This window comes from Coptis chinensis, chromosome 9 (assembly GCF_015680905.1).
Source record: "Coptis chinensis isolate HL-2020 chromosome 9, ASM1568090v1, whole genome shotgun sequence".
Taxonomy (NCBI): Eukaryota; Viridiplantae; Streptophyta; class Magnoliopsida; order Ranunculales; family Ranunculaceae; genus Coptis; species Coptis chinensis.
In genome coordinates, this window is record NC_141464.1 from 30,019,110 (window position 1) to 30,040,732 (window position 21,623).

Here is a 21,623-nt window from a genome sequence, read left to right on the forward strand (position 1 = left end):
ACAGTGAAAGGTTCTAATGTACACCCTTCCCATTTCGATAGATCATAATTGTGTGTAACCCTGCTTAGATATTTCCCTAAAAAAAGGACCAAGGGCTTTCATTTTCTGGCTGTATATCGTAACAGCCATACTCTTGCTTTGGCTTTTAATAACCCAGGGAACTTGAAGTGTGATTGTAACGCTGTCTGAAATTTCTGATTAGAGTCGTTGAAAACTTATAATATTTGGTAAAAAAGGAGAAAAAAAGGAAAGGTTGTTCAGTTGTTAGTTATTGGAACTAGATGTGAACACTATTTAGCAGAAAGAACAAAAAAAAAAAAAAAAAAAAAAAAAAAAGAAACCCAATTGCTTAAAGATATCAACATCGTCTCTTGTCAGCACTTCACTTGATGACAGATTTGTTTATGCCTATATAATATTAAGCATGCGATTTTGTAACTAGAGTTGTTGACAGTTCTTTCCTTTTGTTGGTGTCTGGTGGTGATGAGAACGTAAATAAGTATGAGAGTTTTAATTATTGTTGAAAAATGGGAACCTTAAACCTACCCCAACACAAAACCAAGTAAACTCATGCAAGTGGAAACCCATTTTTTATGTATGCGTTTTTATGGCTCTTCACAGTAATGCCAGTATAGAGTTTCCAATAGACACTAATAACTTGTCTACTGAATTATGCAATATTACATATAGATGAAAATGAGATGCTGTCACTTTCCCTTGACCCGAAAGGTACGCTGGAATCGACTTCCCATTGCTTCTCACTCTTCTTATATCCTTCTGCTGCGAAAGTGTTGTACTGGCAAACTTTTGTGCATTTCATAGGTTTCAATTTTGTGTAAACAAACAATAGGTTGATAGCGAATCTAGTAGCGGTTTTATGTTGGAATAGTTACACTTAGACCAGGCCATTAGTTACCGACTTTCCACTATGGCGCGTGCGGGGGAGATTCCGAGTGTGAAGGAATCTGTAGTGAAGGCTTGCTACGGGTGCTCCTGTACCAGCTTCACTCTGTTATTTTTCTTTCCGTCAAGTTTGGCTTCGGCTTTTACGATCCTACTTTCTCCATCGAATTTTTTTTTGTTCCTGCCCTGAACAAGACCTCCAGTGACACACGGAATAGCAGTATATTTTTTGACCTCAAGCTACAGAACAATAACTATGAGAAAGAAATTTACTATGATGCTCTCAATGTTACTCTATACTATGGCCAGTACACAAGTTTTCCAGTGGGGAATGTGTCTATTCCAGGGTTCTATGAGGATTATGATCGTTTTCAGAAAACACACAGAAAAGAGATGGTTACGGCCACAGGAGCCCCTTGGGAAACTGATAGTCAGGAGGTTTCTAATGGCACAAATGTATTCTGGGTGGATCTAAAGACTGCCGTGAGGTACGGGGACTTATTTTGGAAGACAAAGCGCTATAGTATTAAGGTTGGAGGTAGTGTGAGAGTGAATGATCAGGGTAGCATGGTGAAGCATAAGAATACGGGGGTGAAGCTATCTTCTGCATCTGTTCAAGCTGGTCATTCTACGCACGTCTATTGGTTGGTTGGCTTTGTTTTTCTTTTCCTTTGGTCCTAATTTGTAAACCTCATTTACTAAATATTTGTTTGCTTGTACATATATGTGTGTGAGTAAGCGTGGCATGAGCATGTATGGTGTTCAGTTTGGTATGTTGTGTCTATGATAAAAAGAAGGGTTAACTAGTATTACCCCCCCCACTAGATGAGCCAATTAGGATTTTCCCCCCACTAGATGGAAATTAGGGTCTCCCCCCTAAATACACACAAAAAAAAAGTCAAAGTGGGTTAACCGAATTTTTTTTGTGTGTATTTAGGAGGGAGACCCAAATTTCCCATCTAGTGGGGAAGGAATCCTAATTGGCTCATCTAGGGGGGTGGGGGGGTGTGTAATACTAGTTCACCCTAAAAAGAATGAAAGAAGTATTAAGCATTTAGTAATTAAGGAGTACTACTACTTCAAAATGCATGAATATCAACTATGATTGTATCCATGTACTTTAAGGAGCTTCATGAAATTTTGTGTTGGTGCAGTTAGTGCATTTTGAGGTACCATGAGGATAAATACTTCCAGAGTATAAGCAGCCGGAAACAAGTATGACATTGAGGTGTACCATACCATTGGTGCTATTGTGGCATGACCAAAGGGTGTCAACAAGGAATGTAATATATGAGGCCGATTCTGTGATTATCGTTAAGATGACACAAAGCAGATGCGGCTGGGGATGGAAGCAATCCTCCAGCTGCAGAGTAGACAACCCAAAAATAAAAAGTCAAAAACCTCCAAACATACCTACTATCAGCAACACCACAACATGATCTTGCTGCGAACCAGAATTAAGAAAAAAAAAACCATTTATTCTTTGTTTTGTTCTTTGATCTTCTCATAGGGATCCCCTTCTCATATTCTACCTTGTTATTATGTTATTTACTTAATGTTCTTCCTCCACCATTCCCCAGTAATTCATGGCAAAAAATCTAGTGTTTTGAACTCGTGTTAGTGTGCAATAACAAGTGTAACTCTTGTATCTATCTTGTACTGGAAATACCTACACTAAAACCTTATGGTCATTAGTACCTATTTTTCGCCGATGCTGCCCGCAAAGGCAGGGGAGATGCCTAGCACTAAAGAATCTGTAGTGAGGTGTTGCTATAGGTGCACTGGTACGTTACCATCTTGAGTTTAATACTTGCTTTACCTATTGTCAAGCTTGGCATATGCTTTATCGAACCTACCATCTCCATCGAAAAATTCTACGTTCCAGCCCTGAACAAGACCTCTAATGACGACACCCTGAACAACACCATATTCTACCTCAGACCGTACACCATAGACGATATAAGAAAACAGTTTACTGCGATGCCTCAGTGTAACCCTATGTTATGGGCAGAACCTAAGTTTTCTAGTCACAAATGTGACATTTCCTAGGTTCTCTTAGGAGTTTGAAGTTCTTAAGGAAATGTATCGAAAAGAATTGGTTACAACTTACAACCTATGGAGTACCTTGGGAAGTTAATAGTTCGAATGGGACTACGTATACAAGGTGGATTTGAAGAGCACGGTGAGGTATGAGATATTATTTTGGAAGAGAAAGCGCCTACGGTATTATGGTTGGAGGGAACTAGCACTACTTCAAAATACATGATATCAAACTGTGAAACACAGCTTTATTTGGTTCTTTTTAACAATCAAGTTTACTTTTCACATGCATAAATGGTGCTTGAAGGAGTCAGTGTTTTTAGCCAGTAAGATCTTGATGATTAGACCCTAGCTGGTCTGAGGAGTTGGAAACAGTAATACAACGCAATGAATCACGTCAGATCTTTATGATTAGACTGGTGAGGTGGCTCGTATGCAAGTAACAGAGTCACAGATGTGTTGCCTCATTTGCTTGTTAGCAGCCCTCATTCGTAACTAGAGTTCTTGAAGCGTTTCTTTTGGGTTTGATGGTGAGAACATAATTAAGTATGAGGATATCTATTAGAGTTGTTCAAAGATGCGAACAATACACCTACCTTAACAAAAAAAAACCAAGTAAACTAAATTCAAGTTGAAACGAGGACCCACTATTTTATGGCTTGGTATAGATCGAGTTTCGAATATATATCACTTAGTACTTAGTAGGCAGGTACTAATGCATGCTGGATCATTTTCCCTTGAATTAAAAGAGGTAATTGTTACTGCCGGACCCCATATTGTGTTGTGCAGACCCCAAAAACTAAAACACTTATTACAAATGTGTCATTGGTCCCAAAAGTTGTTTTGTGTTGGGCAGACCCCAAACCAAAGTGAATTTGACTTGTTGCAACCTTTTCAGCCCTTCTCTTCTATTCTCTTCTCTTCTACTATAAAAAACCATAAACCCTTAAACCCTTAAACCCTTAAACCCTAACACTAAACACTAATGGAAGAGCCCAACCCCATTTTAGAACATGAAGATGACGAAGAAAATGTAATGCATCATGACCCCATTCAAGAAGAAAATATAGAACAAGTTCCAAGTGACCCCATTCAAGAAGAAAATGTAAAACAAGTTCAAAGTGAAGAAAATAGAGGAATGGATGATGATGCATTTAATAAGAATAAGGTAAATCTAAATTAAACGTAATTATGAATGTAGTAATTATGCATGTAATAATTATGCATGTAGGAATTATTGATGTGTACAGTGATTATACATGTAATAATTATGCATGTAGTAATTATGCATGTAATAATTTTGCATGTAGGAATTATTGATGTGTACAGTGATTATACATGTAATAATTATGCATGTAGGAATTATTAATGTGTACAGTGATTATACATGTAATAATTATGCATGTAATAATTATGCATGTAGTAATTAAACGACGCGGCTAGGTCGTTTGTATTTCACACCAAAAACGTCTCGCACACCGTCGATCGTGGTCCAAAACGATATAGCCATGTCGTTTGGGATTTGAATTTGGAAAAAAGCGATTTGTCCGCTTTTTTTTGCGACTTGAACGGTGTGGCCACACCGTTTGAAGTTAATCATAAGCGACATTACACCGTTTGGACTAGGTCCCCCAAACGGTGTGGCCATGTCGTTTTGAGATTTGAACTTGGAAAAAAGACTTGTCCGTTTTTGCTACTTGAACGGTGTGGCCACACATTTGGACTTAGTCTCAAACGACATGGCCACACCGCTCAAGACTAAGTCCAAACGGTGTGGCCATGTCGTTTGAGACTAAGTCCAAACGGTGTGGCCACACCGTTCAAGTAGCAAAAAAATAGACAAGTCTTTTTTCCAAGTTCAAATCTCAAACGACATGGCCACACCGTTTGGGGCTAGTCCAAACGGTGTGGCCATGTCGTTTGTGACATTTGGTACTTAAGCCAAACATCAATTAACAACTGTTCTTTATTTAGGATCCTTCGGTGCGTTTTGAGAACTCTGGAAACTCGAATGACGTGGATGATGTTCAACCGCTTTCAATGGATACAACGAAAATATTTACTACTAAGAGGTACATAGTAGGCATTGTTTTCACTTGTTTTGATTTTCTAAATGAAATTATATTAGTTTATTGATTGTTGTTTTCTTTCATATATTTAGGTATTTCATACACGTAGTGACGTAATTGGTTGGGCAACTGCTCGGGGAAAACAATGTAATGTGGTTGTGGTAATTGGGAAGTCGCAGAGTGCTAACGGAACCGAAAGTACCAAGGCTGGATTTAGATTATGAGAGTTCGGGTGTATCGTTCACACAAAAAGCGAGAAAAGTTAATAAGAGAAATACGGGAACCATGAAACGTGGATGTCCATTTAAGTTAAGATGTATTTTCCAACGCCGGCAATCGCCGATAGTTGGAAAATTGTCGATTCTTAATGGTGTTCACAACCATCCATTAGCGAACACCCTTGAAGGACATGCATTTGCTACTCGACTGACTGTTCCACAATTCGAGTTCTTGTCAGAGATGACTCAAAATGGAGTTAAGCCTAAAGAAGTTTTGAAGTCCATCAGACATAGGTGTCCTGATAACCTATCTAGCATATATCAAGTCTACAATGCCAGGCACAAGGTGAGGACATTGGATATGAACGGTCGCTCGCAAATGCAGAGATTGCGTGAGTTGTTAGCAGAAAACCATTATTTCGAGGAGGTAAGAGAGGATATGAATACGGATGAGATAACAAGATTGTTATGGGCCCATCCGGACGGTGTTAAAATGGCTCGGACTTTTCCAAAAGTTTTCATCATAGATGCGACCTATAAAACCAATAAGTATCGGTGACCTTTTGTACAGTTTGTGGGGGTGACTTCAACCTGAAAGTCTTTCACGGTCTGTCAAGTGTTGCTCCAGTCCGAAACAGCGATAGACTATGAGTGGGCTTTGCGTCAGTTTAACGGTTTGCTGGGTGAAGAAAGGCCATCTGTGATCGTGTCTGACAGGGACTTGGCCTTGATGGGTGCTGCTGATATTATGTTTCCTAACGCGCACAAGCATCTCTGTAGATGGCATATCTCTATGTGCGTCCTTCAGAAATGCAATAATTTTTTTCCCACCACAGAACTAGTAGATAAAGGCCAGTTCTCGAACAACAATGAGTGAAATCGAGGGGCCGAGGATATCTTCAACCGTAAATTGCTTGCTTTGGAAAAACACTATAGGGTTGAGTACTCCAATTTTGTTAGTTATCTGGCGAGAGACTTGGTTGCCTTTACAAGGATCGATTCGTATGTTGTTGACGGATCAACACATTCACTTTGGGGAGTACAACGACCAATAGAGTCGAAGGTCTCATGCTTTCGGTGAAACGCGTGTTCTAGGAAACACAAACGGACATGATTTTCTAAGTATATTTTACTTGATCCACCCGATTTTAGAGATCCAAATATGCGAGATTAGAGGCGTTCTCGAAGAGTCCGATTGTAACCCGGCACCACCACCGGATTCCTTTATTTCGTGAACTTCGAAACCCGGTCTCAAGAAAATGTTTGGACTTGCTTTATGAAGAATTAGATACCCGTGTGTAAGCTTTAACGCTAAAGACTCTCGAGTTCATTTGTGGGTGTTATTTATTTGCTTTGATCATGGATTGTCATGTGCTCATGAAATCATTGAACTTCAAAAGCAAGAACGTTCCATATCTTTGAGTGCTATCGATCCCTTTTGGAAAACTCATGCTTTTTCCAAAGTGTCGGTGGGTGTTGGTCCCGATTGTAGACCTTCGATGGATATGTTTATGAAAAGTATGAAATGAAATGGCTTGAAGAAGCGAGGGTTATGGTTAGAAAACTTATGGAGATTGCCGTGCGAAACTACATGGCTAGAACCACCTCATGAGGAGGCTTAAAACCAAAGGTCGGCCTAAGGGTAGCTGCAAAGAGAAAGCTTCCAACTGAGGATGAGAACTCTTCAAAACGAGATTCATCTGGTTTTGAACATTCCCAACGTGAGCATGAAGAGTGGGTCTCGTCGCAACAATCAGAATGTACGCCAAATTCCAAGCCTTCTCATAAATTCCAAGCTACTCCAAACCCACCTGCAGAGAAGTCTTCTTCGAAACCACCTTTGCCACAAAAAAAAACCACACCACAGAATAACTCTTCTCAAAAGTCACCTTTACCACCTAAAACAACCACACCACGGAATAACTCTTCTCAAAAATCACCTTTACCACCTAAAACAACCACACCACGGAATAACTCTTCTCAAAAATCACCTCAAAAGTTAGACATTGGCATCGTGAGGGAGCCGAGACATTACGGTTTGGACATTCCAAAGAACGCACAAATATATTGTTAAAGTGGATGACCACGTGGGTGATGGCAATTCTTGGTATAGAGCAATGTGCATTGCAAAGGGAAGAAGTCGGGGAAGAGTGGTCGTGGATGAAATGAGTTGTTACAAGAACTTAATGACAACCTCCCCTATCTTGTACATTGTACACTCACGGTGAGATTAGGTAATGCGAAACCTACAATTTCCCATGAATGCGGTTGGGCACCCCTCGTAAGTGGATGAGCATGCCCTTTGCTTTGGATATCTATTTGCTTCGAGATTTAATGTCGCCCTCGTACATTTAGGAAGTATGTACTTGCCATCTTATTTTGCCAGAACGAGAACCCAAGCAAATCGAGAGAGTAAAGAAAGTGTTGGGTACCGCTTACGTACAGGGATGTCATTTTGTCCATGTTGAACTTGTTGATGATTGTCCGGTTCCAAAACCGATGCGAAGATGGCGTAGAGCTCGACACTTAATTGCAGATAGTTGGGATACTGCATTACAAGCAAGACAAGCGCAATTTACGGCATTGAACATTCCCAATTTAGTATTGGAAGATGAGCACACTAATGATGGAGTCGAAATACCAATAATAGATGTTGACTAGGAATAAGTCTATGTAATTAATGTTCATGTGGTTGGAATTGTAATTTGGTTTTTGATACAATTTTCTTAAATTTGATTGGATTTTTTTGTCGAATTAATTGTATGGATGTATGTATGTTTGTTTGATTTTGGAAAAAATGACTTTTGGAAAAAATGACTTTTGGCAAAAAAAATTCTCTGTTTTTTTGGCACTTGAATGGTGTGGCTACACCGTTTGGACTTAGTCTCAAACGGTGTGGCCATGGCGTTTGAGACTAAAACTTGGAAAAAATATGACTTGCTGTTTTTTTGGCATTTGGACGGTGTGGCCACACCGTTTGGACTTAGCCTCAAACGGTGTGGCCATGTCGTTTGAGATTTGAACTTGGCAAAAAGATTTCTCTGTTTTTTTGGCATTTGGACGGTGTGGCCACACCGTTTGGACTTAGTCTCAAACGGTGTGGCCATGTCGTTTCAGACTAAAACTTGGAAAGAATAAGACTTGCTGTTTTTTTGGCATTTGGACGGTGTGACCACACCGTTTGGACTTAGTCTCAAACGGTGTGGCCATGTCATTTGAAACATCTAAACTTGGAAAAAAAAATGAGTTGCTGTTTTTTTGCCTCTTGGACGGTGTTGTTGCGTGTTGTTTCGTGTTTTGGCAAAAAAATAGATGTTTCGTGTTTTGGCAATTGATCAATGTTTTATACATGGCATAAGAGAAATGAGAGTGGAGAAAGTGAAGAAGATATTCCAAAAATTTGATAATAACAAAGACGGAGGACTCAACACAAGAAATGTCATATCTGGTAATCTCTGTAAAAGGACTAACAAAACCTGCGAAGTCGAATATGAAAAAAATCCTTAGAATGTGAGTACAAGAAACATTTAATGAACAAAATCTTATTAACAAGTATTCCACATAATAGTACTGCAGTTCTAAGTTACAAAATAGTTACAAGAAGTTACAAGTATTAACAAGCATTTAAAGAACAAAATAGTACTGCAGTTCTAAGTTACAAAACTTAGATTCAACAAGTATTCCACATATCCCACAAAAATCTCCGAGTTTCAGCAACAATACAATGTTATCACTTGATTTTTCTCTATAAGCATCTTTGTTACAAAAGCATAAGTAAACATAACAATAACAAAATTAAAACTTCAGAAAATGGTTAGTCAATCGTGATAACAACACAGTAAACCCTAGACTCAAGCTCAAGCTCTATAACACATTTCCAGACTCAAGAAAGACACTCAATCTCTCAAGCTCTATAACACATTTCCACCCCAGACTCCAACAAGATTTCCAACAAGACTGCCAATGCTCAACACAGTAAACCCTAAACTAACCAAATTCAACATTGCTAAATCCAATGCTCCTTAACGATATCGTCCGCCAATGAACTTGCACCGAGTCAAATTGTATGCCTCCATGAACTCGTTCCGTGCATCGTCTGGAATCGCAGTCCCACCCAATTGCAGGCCTTGATTGAGCAAACGAGAAATTTCATCAATGACGGGGTGTTGTCAAAATTAAAACGAAAAACTACATTAGTATATACATTTACATTTATAAAATACCAAAACAAAACAAAACAAAATAAAAAACAAAAAAAACTAACGTTGTAAAGTATTAACTCACCAGATTATGATATGGAAGACTCTGTAGGGAGTAGAGATTAAGATGATCAGGGTTTATCATTCGAATATGGCTATTGTTTTCGTACTAACTCATGTATCTACTAACACACTCCCATGGATAAGACGGAATGGGTCCTCGATGTTCAAGTTGTATCAAGTGCTTTTGCCATTTACTCCAATAGGAAGACACAACATTAAATTTCACATCGTACCCGCGTCCGGAAGTAGTTCGCGTCGACCCTCGAAACATTGTACTGCTATTGGATCTGAAGGTACAAACTGCATATGACCCAACTGACGCACAACCCTCGAAACATTGTACTGCTCGACATTATCAAGAAAGCATATAAATCCCTCGAAAAATGCTATTTCATCCACCGCCATATATAGCTCGGACTTGACATAGGGATACCATTCAACCTATCAAATATCATATGATCGAGGAAATTAATCATTAACCACATACTAATAATATCAATTAATAAATAAAACTATTTATATACAAAAATGCTTACATCGGTACAAGTCATATTATCAATCATCGCCGGGTATGCTTCAATGCAAATTGTTGTGCTAGCATAAAAAGACCGAAAGTAATGGCGAGTATTTATGAGTACGCGACATGCTCAACCGATAGTCATCGTTTGGGAATGGCACGAACACCGGAAGTACTCATAAATCCATGCCTAGATTAATATAGACACCCGTTAATATTGTAATAGATAGATAAAATTGACATTGAAAAGAAAAAAAAAAAAAAATACGTAGGAGAGTGAAATAGCACGAAACACCCTTCACCTTGGCACTTGTGGCGGTCCCCAAGACCTCCACAATACAAGTAAGCCGGTAAAGGTCGCACCCCACGCCGTAGTCTCGATCTCGACAAATTTCATAAGCAGTCTCAGATAACAAACGGGAACTGCAGTTCCAGACGTGTCGGTGAAGGCGGTACATCCAAAGAAAAACAACAAATAAGCTCTCACAGCAAACCGCAACTCTTTTTGGGTTGACGCCTTCTTAACAACAACCCCATTTTCATCCCGTAAATCTTCATCCGTCACCTTCCCAGCAAACTGCTTCATCAAGAAATCCATCCTAACTTTGGAAGTGAACTTATTGGATTTCATCTCTGCATCTATCTTATCTATGGGTATGCCAAGACCTTGGTGGAGGAGTCTTTTTGTCTGTTCCAGGGTCAAATCAGTGTCCCCAGTCACTGCTTTGCCTCTGATCGGAACTCCTAAGAGTTGGGAAATATCGTCCAACGTGATTGTCATCTCACCCCACGGCATATGAAACGTGTTAGTCTCTGGATGCCACCTCTCCAGAAACGCAGAGACCAACACAGGATCCTGATGCCTATATACACCTAAGACCAGAGCACATAAGCCGGTCCTTTGAAGCTCCACATGAAAATTAGAACAGTCTGAACACTCTTCGACGATATCCCATTGTACCAACTTGTTCAGGTGCCCATGACACTTCAACACCCCTCGCTCCGCCTAAAACAACAAAAACTTAGTATTAATGTATGCACAAGGTTTCGTAATACAAAATTTAAATACAAATAGACAATATATAATAATATTACCTGCCCCTCCCAAATATCGCGAGCCACGTGCACCGCATAGTCATATAACAGATGTGACACACGAGGGCCACCTCCATAAACACCTCTCTAGAACTCCAAGTCATTGTTGGACTTTCTCACAATATTCACTGGAGGTACAGGTATAGGGACTTCAGGGACTTCCTCGTCATCATCATCCTCCTCCTCCTCATCCTCCGTATCCTCCTCATCCTCCGCGTCATCAACACCCTCTTCGTCATCTTCTTCACTATCATCTTCTTCATCATCACCTACAACTACACTCTTCCCACGATCCATATTTACATCATCTACATCTACATCTACATCTACATCTACATCTACATCTACATCTTCATCTTCATCTAAATCTAAATCTAAATCTAAATCTACATCTACATCTACATCTACATCACTCAGAACTGTTTGCTTTCTTATCTTTTGATTTCCTAACTCTACACCACTTACTACATTACTGGGATCATCCGCTTTCCGATCCCCTCTACGGACTGATGCCGAGGTAGTTGTTGCCCTTTCTCTTTTTTTCTCAGGCTCCTCGCGACCCGAACTACTACTCCCCCCACCTAACAACTTCTTAGCACCCGTGAAAACACTTTTTGCTACATTCTTCACATTCACATTCTTTGTTCGAGGCATTGCTACAAAATAAATAGGAGTTCAAAATAAGACATTCAACTAATTCAAATTGTTTATTAACAAGCAAATTCACAACTTCTAATACTAACAAGCAAATGCACAACTTCTTCTCCGTTTAGGAAGTCAGCATAGTGTAACAAACCTACCACAAACCAGAAGTTATTGTACAACAACTTCCCATTAAGTTACAATAGAATCAAATCTCAGTTTTCTAATAGTAGGAAGGTGAGAGACGCAACCCTATGCATGCATGCATGCATGATGATGGCTTCACGATTATGAGGAATTCTTAAACAAAAAGAAAAATTCAAATGGAACCTACTTTTAGGAGATTCTTGGCAAGGTCTACATCCCCTACTTTAAATAGGCTGCTATTCACTACTAGAATCCCAATTTCACTAGCCTTCACTCTTGTTTTTGTCAAAAGTTCATCTATTTACTTTAAAAAAAAAGTAGTTTCAATGTCAATTCACTTCAACAATTTATTAACTAGAACACCAACAAAGTAAATCAACCACCAAGGAACACAAACAATAGGTTTGATTCCATTAACAGCACAAATACTTGTGGTTCAATAAAACTATTCATTTCTCACGAACCATCCACTTTAGTCAATTATTCTTCCATGCTAGGAGTTCTACTTACAAAAACACATGCATTTTGGTCCCATCCCCTACTGACTTTGAAGTCTTAAATAAACATAATCTATCGTGCTAGCTAGTAACACAAGTAACTACAAGAACTATTTTGTTGGATAAGGTTTCACTCAATATCCACCAATTCGGTGGACTCATATGCTACTACACTTCCGTGTCAAGATGCGACGCTTTGTTTGTATTGTAATACATTACAATTACTCACATAGTATTGTCCAAGATATAGTGCCGAAATAGTAAGCCTCTTATGAATGAATGCTTGAATACATTCATTACAATATTCCATCAAATAACCCATGCCATATAATGAGATAGCTAGTTAACTCTCCTTATTCCAATTTAACAATACAAAGAATTCTATAACGAAAAACAGTTGAATTAAACCATAAACTAGTCCATTTTATACAATACACATTACAGTGAACATTAATAAATCATCAAAAGTTCAAATCTTTTGCAGAATACACATAAAAAAGGTACTACATCACAATTATCAACTACAATCGAAAATGGTTTGGAACCTAAATTGGGGAGAGATTTTACCCGAGATGTGTGTTTAAGGAGTTTTAGTGAAAAGTTTAGAGAGTGTGAAATGTTTGGTTGAAGATGGAAGAAACAAACCTGTGAAAATAAAGGTTGCTTCGACTTAAGAAAACCAAGCATGAAACGAAGATTGATTCGTCAATGATAGGTTCCTAAAGGATTGGACTGGTAAATGATGGTTCTAAGTTTTATATGTTCACAAAAGGTTCCAATCCTTTAGGAACCACTAACCATCATTGGCATAACCTCGTTTCACATGATGTTGAACCTAAGTTTGATTGGCATAATAGGTTAGTGGATCGACCCGTAAATGATGGTGGTATATTGAAGTTTGAGCGCTCATGGAAAGTGAAGGGTTTTACTATACTAAAGGATTGGACTTCTTTCGGTGATAGCGTAGTTCTTTGAAGCGGGCTGAAGGTACTTGCCACTTCTTTTCACTATTTAGTCTTTACTTCCTAGCTCCGTCGACCTCACTAGATCTAATATTGTTTAGGTAGATTTTTGTGGCATGCTAGTTGTTAAATTTATCTTTTCGCGGTACGGGAGGTGCTAATTTATTGGATCAGCCCTCCTTTTTGCCTTCTAGTACAAGGCAAAAAGGGATTACTTAAAACCATATTAAATTCTAAATAGTCAAATAATTACCATTCTTTCAATAGCATAACTACCCATAACTGTAAACAAAGTAGATTAATAAGGTAATCAGAAACATACAATAAGGATAACTAAGGATAACAACAGTAAAGACACCATCTCAGGGCTTGTTAAAATCATTTCGGGGGTTCTTTTGCACCAATCATAGTTGCCCAAGAAACCACAGTTTTCTCAACCATTTTATCAAAAAGCGTACTAAGGAAAGCAACAAATAGCTCAAAACATATAACAAAATGGGTGTCTAGAATTCAAAAGAATTGAATCAAACATAACATTATAAAAAAAAAATAAAAAAAATAGAAAGATAGAACAGTTACCTGAAACAGAGCTATATAAGTAGTATAGTTTCAAAGACACCAACTGAGTTTCTCTGTGTAGTGATGAAACAGCCTACAAAGAGTGTTTGAAGAGAAGAGATAATTCCGTACTTTGTTAATTGAATTGAGATCGAGAGTTTGTGTTTGTGGGTTTTTAGTCGAGCACGAAATCGAGGGTTTGAAACAGAAATCGCGAAATCAAAATCGAGTGTTTGTATTTGTGGGTTTTGGTCGAGCGCGAAATCGAGGGTTTGAAGCAGAAATTGCTAAATCGAAATGGAATGTTTGTGTTTGTGGGGTTGCCGGTTTGCCGGTTTTTGGGTATTTAGTTTGGGGGTGTATGATTTATGAGTTGCGCCCAACACAATGGGCAGACCCCGGCCCAACTCAGGGTCTGCCCAACACAAATTGGGGTCCGTCAGTAATAGGACTCTTAAAAGATTGCCTTGGCATCAAAGGTGCAGTAGAGTTGACTTCCATTGCTTCCATCTCCCTCTTCTTATAGCCATCTGCAACATATGTTGCACTTGCAAACATTTCTACAAATCATAGGTTTCTATTGACATAATCTTGCGAAAGGGGGTACGATCAAATACTAGAAAAGTTACATTAAAATCAACTTGTTCCTTATCCACCTCTCGCCATGCCGATGGCAAAGGCAGGGGAGATTCCAAGCTTGACAGAAACTTATGTGAGATTTTGCTATGGCTGCACATGTATGATCTTCACTCTGTTAATTGCTTTTATTTGTGTCAAGACTGTCACCGGCTTTTAGGAACCGATTATGTCTATAGAAAACTTTCACGTTCCTGCGTTGAACAAGACTTCTAACGACACCCACAATAGAAATGTATTCTTTGACCTTCAATGCTCCTACGGTTCTTAGTAAAGTCATGACATGAAAGAAAATGTTCATTTCTTGTTTCCAAGGTTATACCAATATCACAAAAAGAAAGAAACCAAAGTAATTAAGAGAAGTTTTCTTCTTAAGGAATTACTCGAGCCATACAAATGGTGCATACGCTTAGCCTTTGCATACTGGGTTAATCTCACTAGGCTCATGCGAAATCAGCTCTCTTGCTCCATGGGCTAGCAGACATTGCCAACTCTTATGTATGACCACTTGATCTTTAATGGTGCTACTCAGACCAAGGCATTGTCCACCTGACCAGCTGCCCTGCCTTTACGGTTCCATATTGGTGTAGTTTCAATAAGCTTATGTGGGACCAGCCGTCTCTCTCGTTTTGTGAGCTTGCGGAAATTGCTAACTCTCAGCCTAGCCACCTCAGCCTCCTCTTCAGGTGTCATCTCCCTAACTACCACTGTTAACCTGCACTCTGGTCTTTCCTTTATTCCACATTTTCCTTTTGCATGGTAATTAACTCGCTTCTTAAAATACCCTTTCCCTACAAACGCCTCAGCTGTCGACAAAGGAGGGTGTCCAGAATAAGACACAAGTAGTAAATTTACTAGGTATAAAATGGGAGAAGCAGGTATTGAAAACAATTAGGGTTAGTTAGACTTACACCACACATTACTAGTTGCAATTAGTGTTACCACCTCATTTTCAAAAATATTAGTGATACACCCCCCCCAGTGTCTAACTAACCCAAACAATTATTGCTAACTGATGCCTTATTTAAGAAAGAAACATGAAGAGGAAATTACCAACGAGGAGGCGATCTGGATCCAACCCATGGTTATGGGTTGCATTTGCACGGGCTGAGTGTATAACCTGCACCATCATACATTCCTCGTAGCTATCAGAGTTCTAAAAGAAATTTTACCTTTCTTAGAGATGCTATAAAAAGCGTAAGGGTTTGTTGGTATCAGACAGAATAGCATTATGGTGATAAGTCGTAATATAGCTGTGTAAAGTTTTCATACAAAAAATGCAGATATCACAAGATAAACTTTTTGTTAAGGAAATGGGACTCTCGCTTATTTTAACATAGGATATTCTTAAGATATGTGGCGTATGAAAGTGTGAGATTATACACTGATTGTACATCATCATACTTAGAATCCAAAAGCTCATAGCTTATAGGTGTATCAAAACATAATTGTATTCATGTGATGTTGATTCTCATTTCATAGAGTAAAAACAGAACAAAACCTTAACATCTAAATATTTTCATGTCAAACATTTCATTCATAGTAAAATGAAAAATTGAAATGATAAAGAATATAAACAGTCCATAGTAAATTCATAGTAAAATGAAATATTGAAATGATAAAGAATATAAACAGTCCATAGTAAAGGTTTTTAAAATCGGCAAAACATTTTATTTATTTTATTTTTTATTTTTAAAATCAGCAAAACAGGTTTTTTGTTTTGTTGGCTTATTAAAGGGTAATCCCCCTTCAGAAACCGGATAGAAGTGTCTTTTATACTAGGGAAACTTGTGTATGTTTAGAGTTAAACACTGTTAAAGTTCCTTCTGAGGTAACATGTGGATTTAAACTCTGCCAAATCAATCACATAGGTCTGCATAGATGAGTTTACCTGATAGACAGTCTTTGAAGCACGCTTCACGGTTACTTGCAGTTGCAACAGGGCATCTTCAACACGCATTCCACGAACTAATGCAGCCACTAAGTTCACTTTCTTGGGGCTCTAAACCACCGGAAGGAAATTATAATCAGATCCAAATAGATACAGCCAGATTTCTGAACACCAGGACAAAACAATCTAGAACAAGCTTGCATGGAGTGTGGCTAATTAAGGATGAGATCAGCTAACATCCCACTCAAGCTAATTTTAAGACAAAATCTAGCCAAGTACTTTGTCATGGCAAGCTCCTCGATGTACTGAGGGTAAAAAAACATACTAAATGAAAACAAAACATGCTCGGTATTTTCTTTTCATTTGGTATTTTTTTTTTTTCTTTAAGTGTAATATCCTTGCAGCACCTTATAAAGATGATCATTCCGGTCGATGATCCAATTACCTTAAATTTTATCGAACATAGTCTAGAATGTGCAGCCCATGGGGCCAGCCGGAGTACGTCCAGTATCAAATTTATTTTCAGTGTCTTCATCGGTCTTGGTTAATTGGTCCAGACCAAGTGAAACCATTATTCCCTTTTTATATTTAAAAATATTAGATAAATTAAACAAATGTAGTGCAATAGTAAGGGCATATTGACTTTCACCTAAAGTGACGGCCAGAAAACAAAACTACCTCCACCACTTAGACCTAGGAAGGTAAGCATCTTACTATCTAAGGCGTGGTAAATTGAATATTTTTGGATTGGCCATGGAAGTGCATCTCATTTCTTAGAAGCCACAAGCCCGACAATTAGATGACATCATGACATTGCTTTCCTAACGGAAATCTCTCCTTCAAATGTGGACAACAAGATCTAATTCTGCTCCTCACACATTCTCTACTTCAATACTATAAGCTTTGACCTCATAAACAAAAGGATTTTATCATTGCAATGAGATATGCAAAAACCAAGGCCTAATCTCTCTGGTGAAACACACTCTGTCACAGCTCAATGCATTCTAGTAATGGTTTTTTGAATCTCTCCAGAAGATGATGTTCAACCTTCAGAAGACTCAAGAGATGCAAGGATGTTGGGTGTAACTAAGTTTACAACTTAAAAAACATATAATGAGGACACACACGCCTTATGGTTATTCCCACCTAAAATTTCTGTGGACTTGATCTCTTTTACAGATAGACAACTGAAAGTGGATAAAAATACCTGTTTTATGTTTTTCAAAATTGCTTGAACTTGCGAACGCTTAATGACCGGAATCTGGCTATCATCAGTCTTTCCACTCTCTAATGCTAAAACAGGTGCAAACGGAGAAGCCACTGGCTTGACATCATCTGCAAGCAGCGTCCTTGAACTAGAAATTCCCTGTGATGAGATACAACATACAATCAAGATCAAAAGCACAATAAAACACAATTAGAAAAAATACGGATAACAAAGTAAACTCTGTTCAAGAGTAATACTATTTCAAAATGTAAAAGGGACAAGTTAGCATTACCAACTGTTGCAAATACTGATGAAAAGGATGAATAGTCCTCGTAGTAGATGGATTCAATGTCTTGTACAAGTGAGAATATTGACCACCTGCAATAACAACACATGCTTAAAAGTTTTGTCTACTAAACTACGAACATGGGTCTGCGTGCTTTCTTTACCTAATGGAGACGGGGAATCGATGTGAAAACTAGAAAGTTCCACCCTTTTTCCAACATTGCGAATTATCGACTGCAAATTCCTCTGCCAGCCCCACACCATGATGATGATTACAACAAAAAAAAAATCCCACTTAACTAATCAAATGCACCCATCTACATAAATAAATACAACAATCAAGTTAGAACGTTTCATACACAAATGCCCATACATATTATGTACCAATGAGACCACTTTCTTGACTTGCTCTTAGAAAAACCCTAAACCTCAAATGTTTTCGTCTATTTTTCTCAAAAAGATGCATGGCAGCAACGCCTTTAAAGAGTTGCACCAACAATACTACTAGTATACTATATCCCAAGATCAGACTACATGCAAACAAACTTGATATGAAACCATAATCAACAATCAAGAAGTTAGATATTGCATGCACAACAAACTGAATATACCCAGCAATAATGTCAATCAAGTTTAACACAATTCTAAGGTAAGGGCATCTCCAATAGAGGGTGTAAATTGTTTAAAGTGTAAAATTTACACTCTAAATATCAAAAACATGTTTCCAATGGGGGGGGGGGGTAAATCCCAGGTGATAAGCTAATAGTTAATAAAGGGGGTGAGAAATTCCCCATCCGGCTATTAGTCACTTGAAGTAACGGCCCAATTAAAAAGAAATTCGGACGTCACCTAAACTCACGTCTATTTTATTTTTTTTAGAATTGTAACGTTTGCAACGGGTAAAGACCGTCATTTATTGGCTGAGACAGTTTTAATAAAATACGGACATTACTCAAAGTGGCGTGCATTTTATTTCTTTTTTTAGTTAAACCACTTGCGACGGACTTTGACCGTCGTTTTTTCTCAGTTTTTTTATTTTACAAACTCTTAAACTTTGTTGCATTGGATACCATTTTGGATGTGAAAACCATTAATGTGAAAGAGGGGTCATAAAATCCTAGTGGCACCTATGTGGCACTTATGTGGAGGTGTATATATACAATCTCCATTGGAGATGCCCTAAGATGTACTCAATTTTAACTGACCTGCTAACAAGTTCCAATATATGCAAGCACTTTCTACGCATCATCTAGTATTAATAATTTTCCAGGAGTCAAAAGCACCAAAATATTTTTTTCGAAAAAAGTTGTCATTAAGAGATTTTTCCTTTGCAACCAAATTAGTGTTCTACTTTGAAACAACAAATCAACTAAAATTTAGAAAGAAAAAGTTATAAACAGACATAAGTCATATGGGTTAAGAGAAAGAAAACTCACCAATATTTGTTGCAAGATCCAAGAAGCGAGATGATGATTGGGACCGAGAGTAAAACTAATGGAAAGGAAAGGAAAAAAAAAAAAAAAAAAAAGTGGTCTACTATGGAAATGAATGGAATGAAAAGAGTTTCAAATATGTGTCTGTTTGGTAAACTGTGGAAATGAAAGTAAAACTGAGAAAATGAATAATCCTGTTTCTTATGCAAAAGCTGTGGAAAGGAAAAGAAAGCTGCAAAATCCAGGCTGACAATTATTATGTATTATGTACTAAAATAGTCATAACTTACTGTGCCGATATCTAAACAAGATGAATCCAACTGTATTGGAAAACAAACTCGCAAATCTAAAAATCTTATTTAAGCCCCGAGACCAAATTCTCAAGCACGATTTTTCAAGAATCTTCTGAACCGACACCAGAAACTAAACCAAGAAAAACTGCTTACACACTATATTATTTGTCACAAAAGAAACATAAAATCTTAGCTTGGGAACTAACAACACAAGCTGGATTGCACAGACATAAACAAGAGCTTGTGTTCTAATGCTTCCTTAACCTTCGTATCACTACCATATCCTTTACCCCAAGTGAAATACATCTATGGTTCAGCTCAAGCTACTCACTGCATTTGCATCTCACACACTAAATATAAACCTCTAATAACTAAATACTCACTACACTACAATAACTAGCAAAACTTTTTTGAACAAATATACTTACTTTAATTGCATCTGCCCATATAGTATACAAAAAACAAAAGCTAGTAACATTTTTTGATCGATCAAAACCACAAAAAGAAGTAGCCATGCATTGTCCCACTTCGCTACACAACCAATATATTAAAGAAATGACATTCACACCATAATCCATTTCATCCAAATTAATTGCGTCTTCCTAAAAAATTAGTCTTCTAATTCCTCATCAAATTTAAAGTCTACCATAGTTAGCCACTTAGCCTTAGCCATTACGCTATACTGTTCATAACTAGTTAATGCCCGTGCTAGTCGGCACTCAAGACACATTATGTTTAAATAACTCTCCAAAAGACCATATCCATGGTAGCACTAGATCGATACTATAACCATTTCTAGCAGTTTTATATTTCATAATAATTTCATGTGTACACTAAAGTGAGTGAGGTTATGGCAATCCTATGCATTTCATTTCTCACGAACCAACTCATTACACATACCCCTTACACTTTGATAATTCAACACATATCAGAATGAGGAACAAATAAGGGGAGAGAGACTTGAATTAAAAACATCATCAGAATTCACACACACACACACACACACACACACACACACACACACACACACACACACACACACACACACATATATATATATATATATAATCGGGTAGAATCTTCTTTGTATATTCAATATTTTGAACACCTAAATTCTGCCATAACCTGAAAATCAAAACAATCCAATTCTCATAGATCAACCTTGCCAAGATTTATAATTTTACATTTATACATAACACAAATTACTTCTAAAGCTAAAAGACAACTCATTAAACATTAAAGAGGACTTCACATAACATTTCACCTTGGATTAATTCTTGTAACGAAAGGAAAAATATATATATATACTCTTGGTTCACTGAGCTCATCATTTCTCTCCTTCTCCCCTATACATCTTACTTGGTACATATTAACTTGAAAATTTATTTGGAAGTTCTGTATCAACTTCAGATGGTTGCAGACTATTGTACTCCCCTATAGATTAATGCGCCACGAACCAATGACTGTACGAACTTCCTAATGTGTTGCTGAAAACTTATAACAATTTAACTTGGTACTTGCAAGCAAACCACATAAATGTGATTTTCCCCAAACTTGGTACCTTTAACATTTTGTTTACAAAGGGGATGGTTCTCAATAGGAAAACTTTCCTATTCTCAAAAGGAAATAACTGCATGTAGCAAACTTTTTATCATGGCAACCATCAATGACTATATGAAATAAATTGAAAAACTAAAGTACATCCTAATAAAAATACTCATAAGCAATGTTCATTCGCCAATATAAGTACCTTTATGTAAGCAGGGGTGAAACTTGATTAAAATATGGGAGCTGAAGATCTTTACCTGTGATGCGCCACTTGAACTGCATTCCATTTTGTCTTCCTTCTTATAGTAATAAATCAACCTACAAATGCGAATTCAACCAATTACCATAATCTTCCAAGTAGCATGTTATTGGGACAAAAAGATAATAATAATCAGTTTATAAGGGTTATCATTTACCAGT

At 37.7% G+C, this 21,623-nt stretch overlaps 2 protein-coding genes across 2 annotated transcripts; both read right to left on the minus strand.

Annotated features, from left to right (window-relative positions):
• Positions 1–10,403: 10,403 nt before the first annotated feature.
• LOC147475508 (uncharacterized) lies at positions 10,404–11,897 on the minus strand. The gene is made up of 2 exons (XM_086584586.1): positions 11,105–11,897; positions 10,404–11,015 (listed from the first exon to the last, which is right to left on the minus strand). Exon 1 carries the CDS (start codon positions 11,756–11,758, stop codon positions 11,192–11,194), a length of 567 nt encoding a protein of 188 aa, XP_086440712.1. The 5' UTR covers positions 11,759–11,897; the 3' UTR covers positions 10,404–11,015; positions 11,105–11,191.
• A 2,928-nt stretch (positions 11,898–14,825) lies between these two features.
• LOC147475509 (uncharacterized) lies at positions 14,826–18,543 on the minus strand. The gene is made up of 6 exons (XM_086583703.1): positions 18,094–18,543; positions 17,937–18,022; positions 17,645–17,803; positions 16,438–16,548; positions 15,600–15,666; positions 14,826–15,352 (listed from the first exon to the last, which is right to left on the minus strand). The coding sequence occupies exons 1-6, from the start codon at positions 18,191–18,193 to the stop codon at positions 15,075–15,077; spliced, it is 801 nt and encodes a 266-aa protein (XP_086439829.1). The 5' UTR covers positions 18,194–18,543; the 3' UTR covers positions 14,826–15,074.
• Between the last annotated feature and the right edge of the window lie 3,080 nt (positions 18,544–21,623).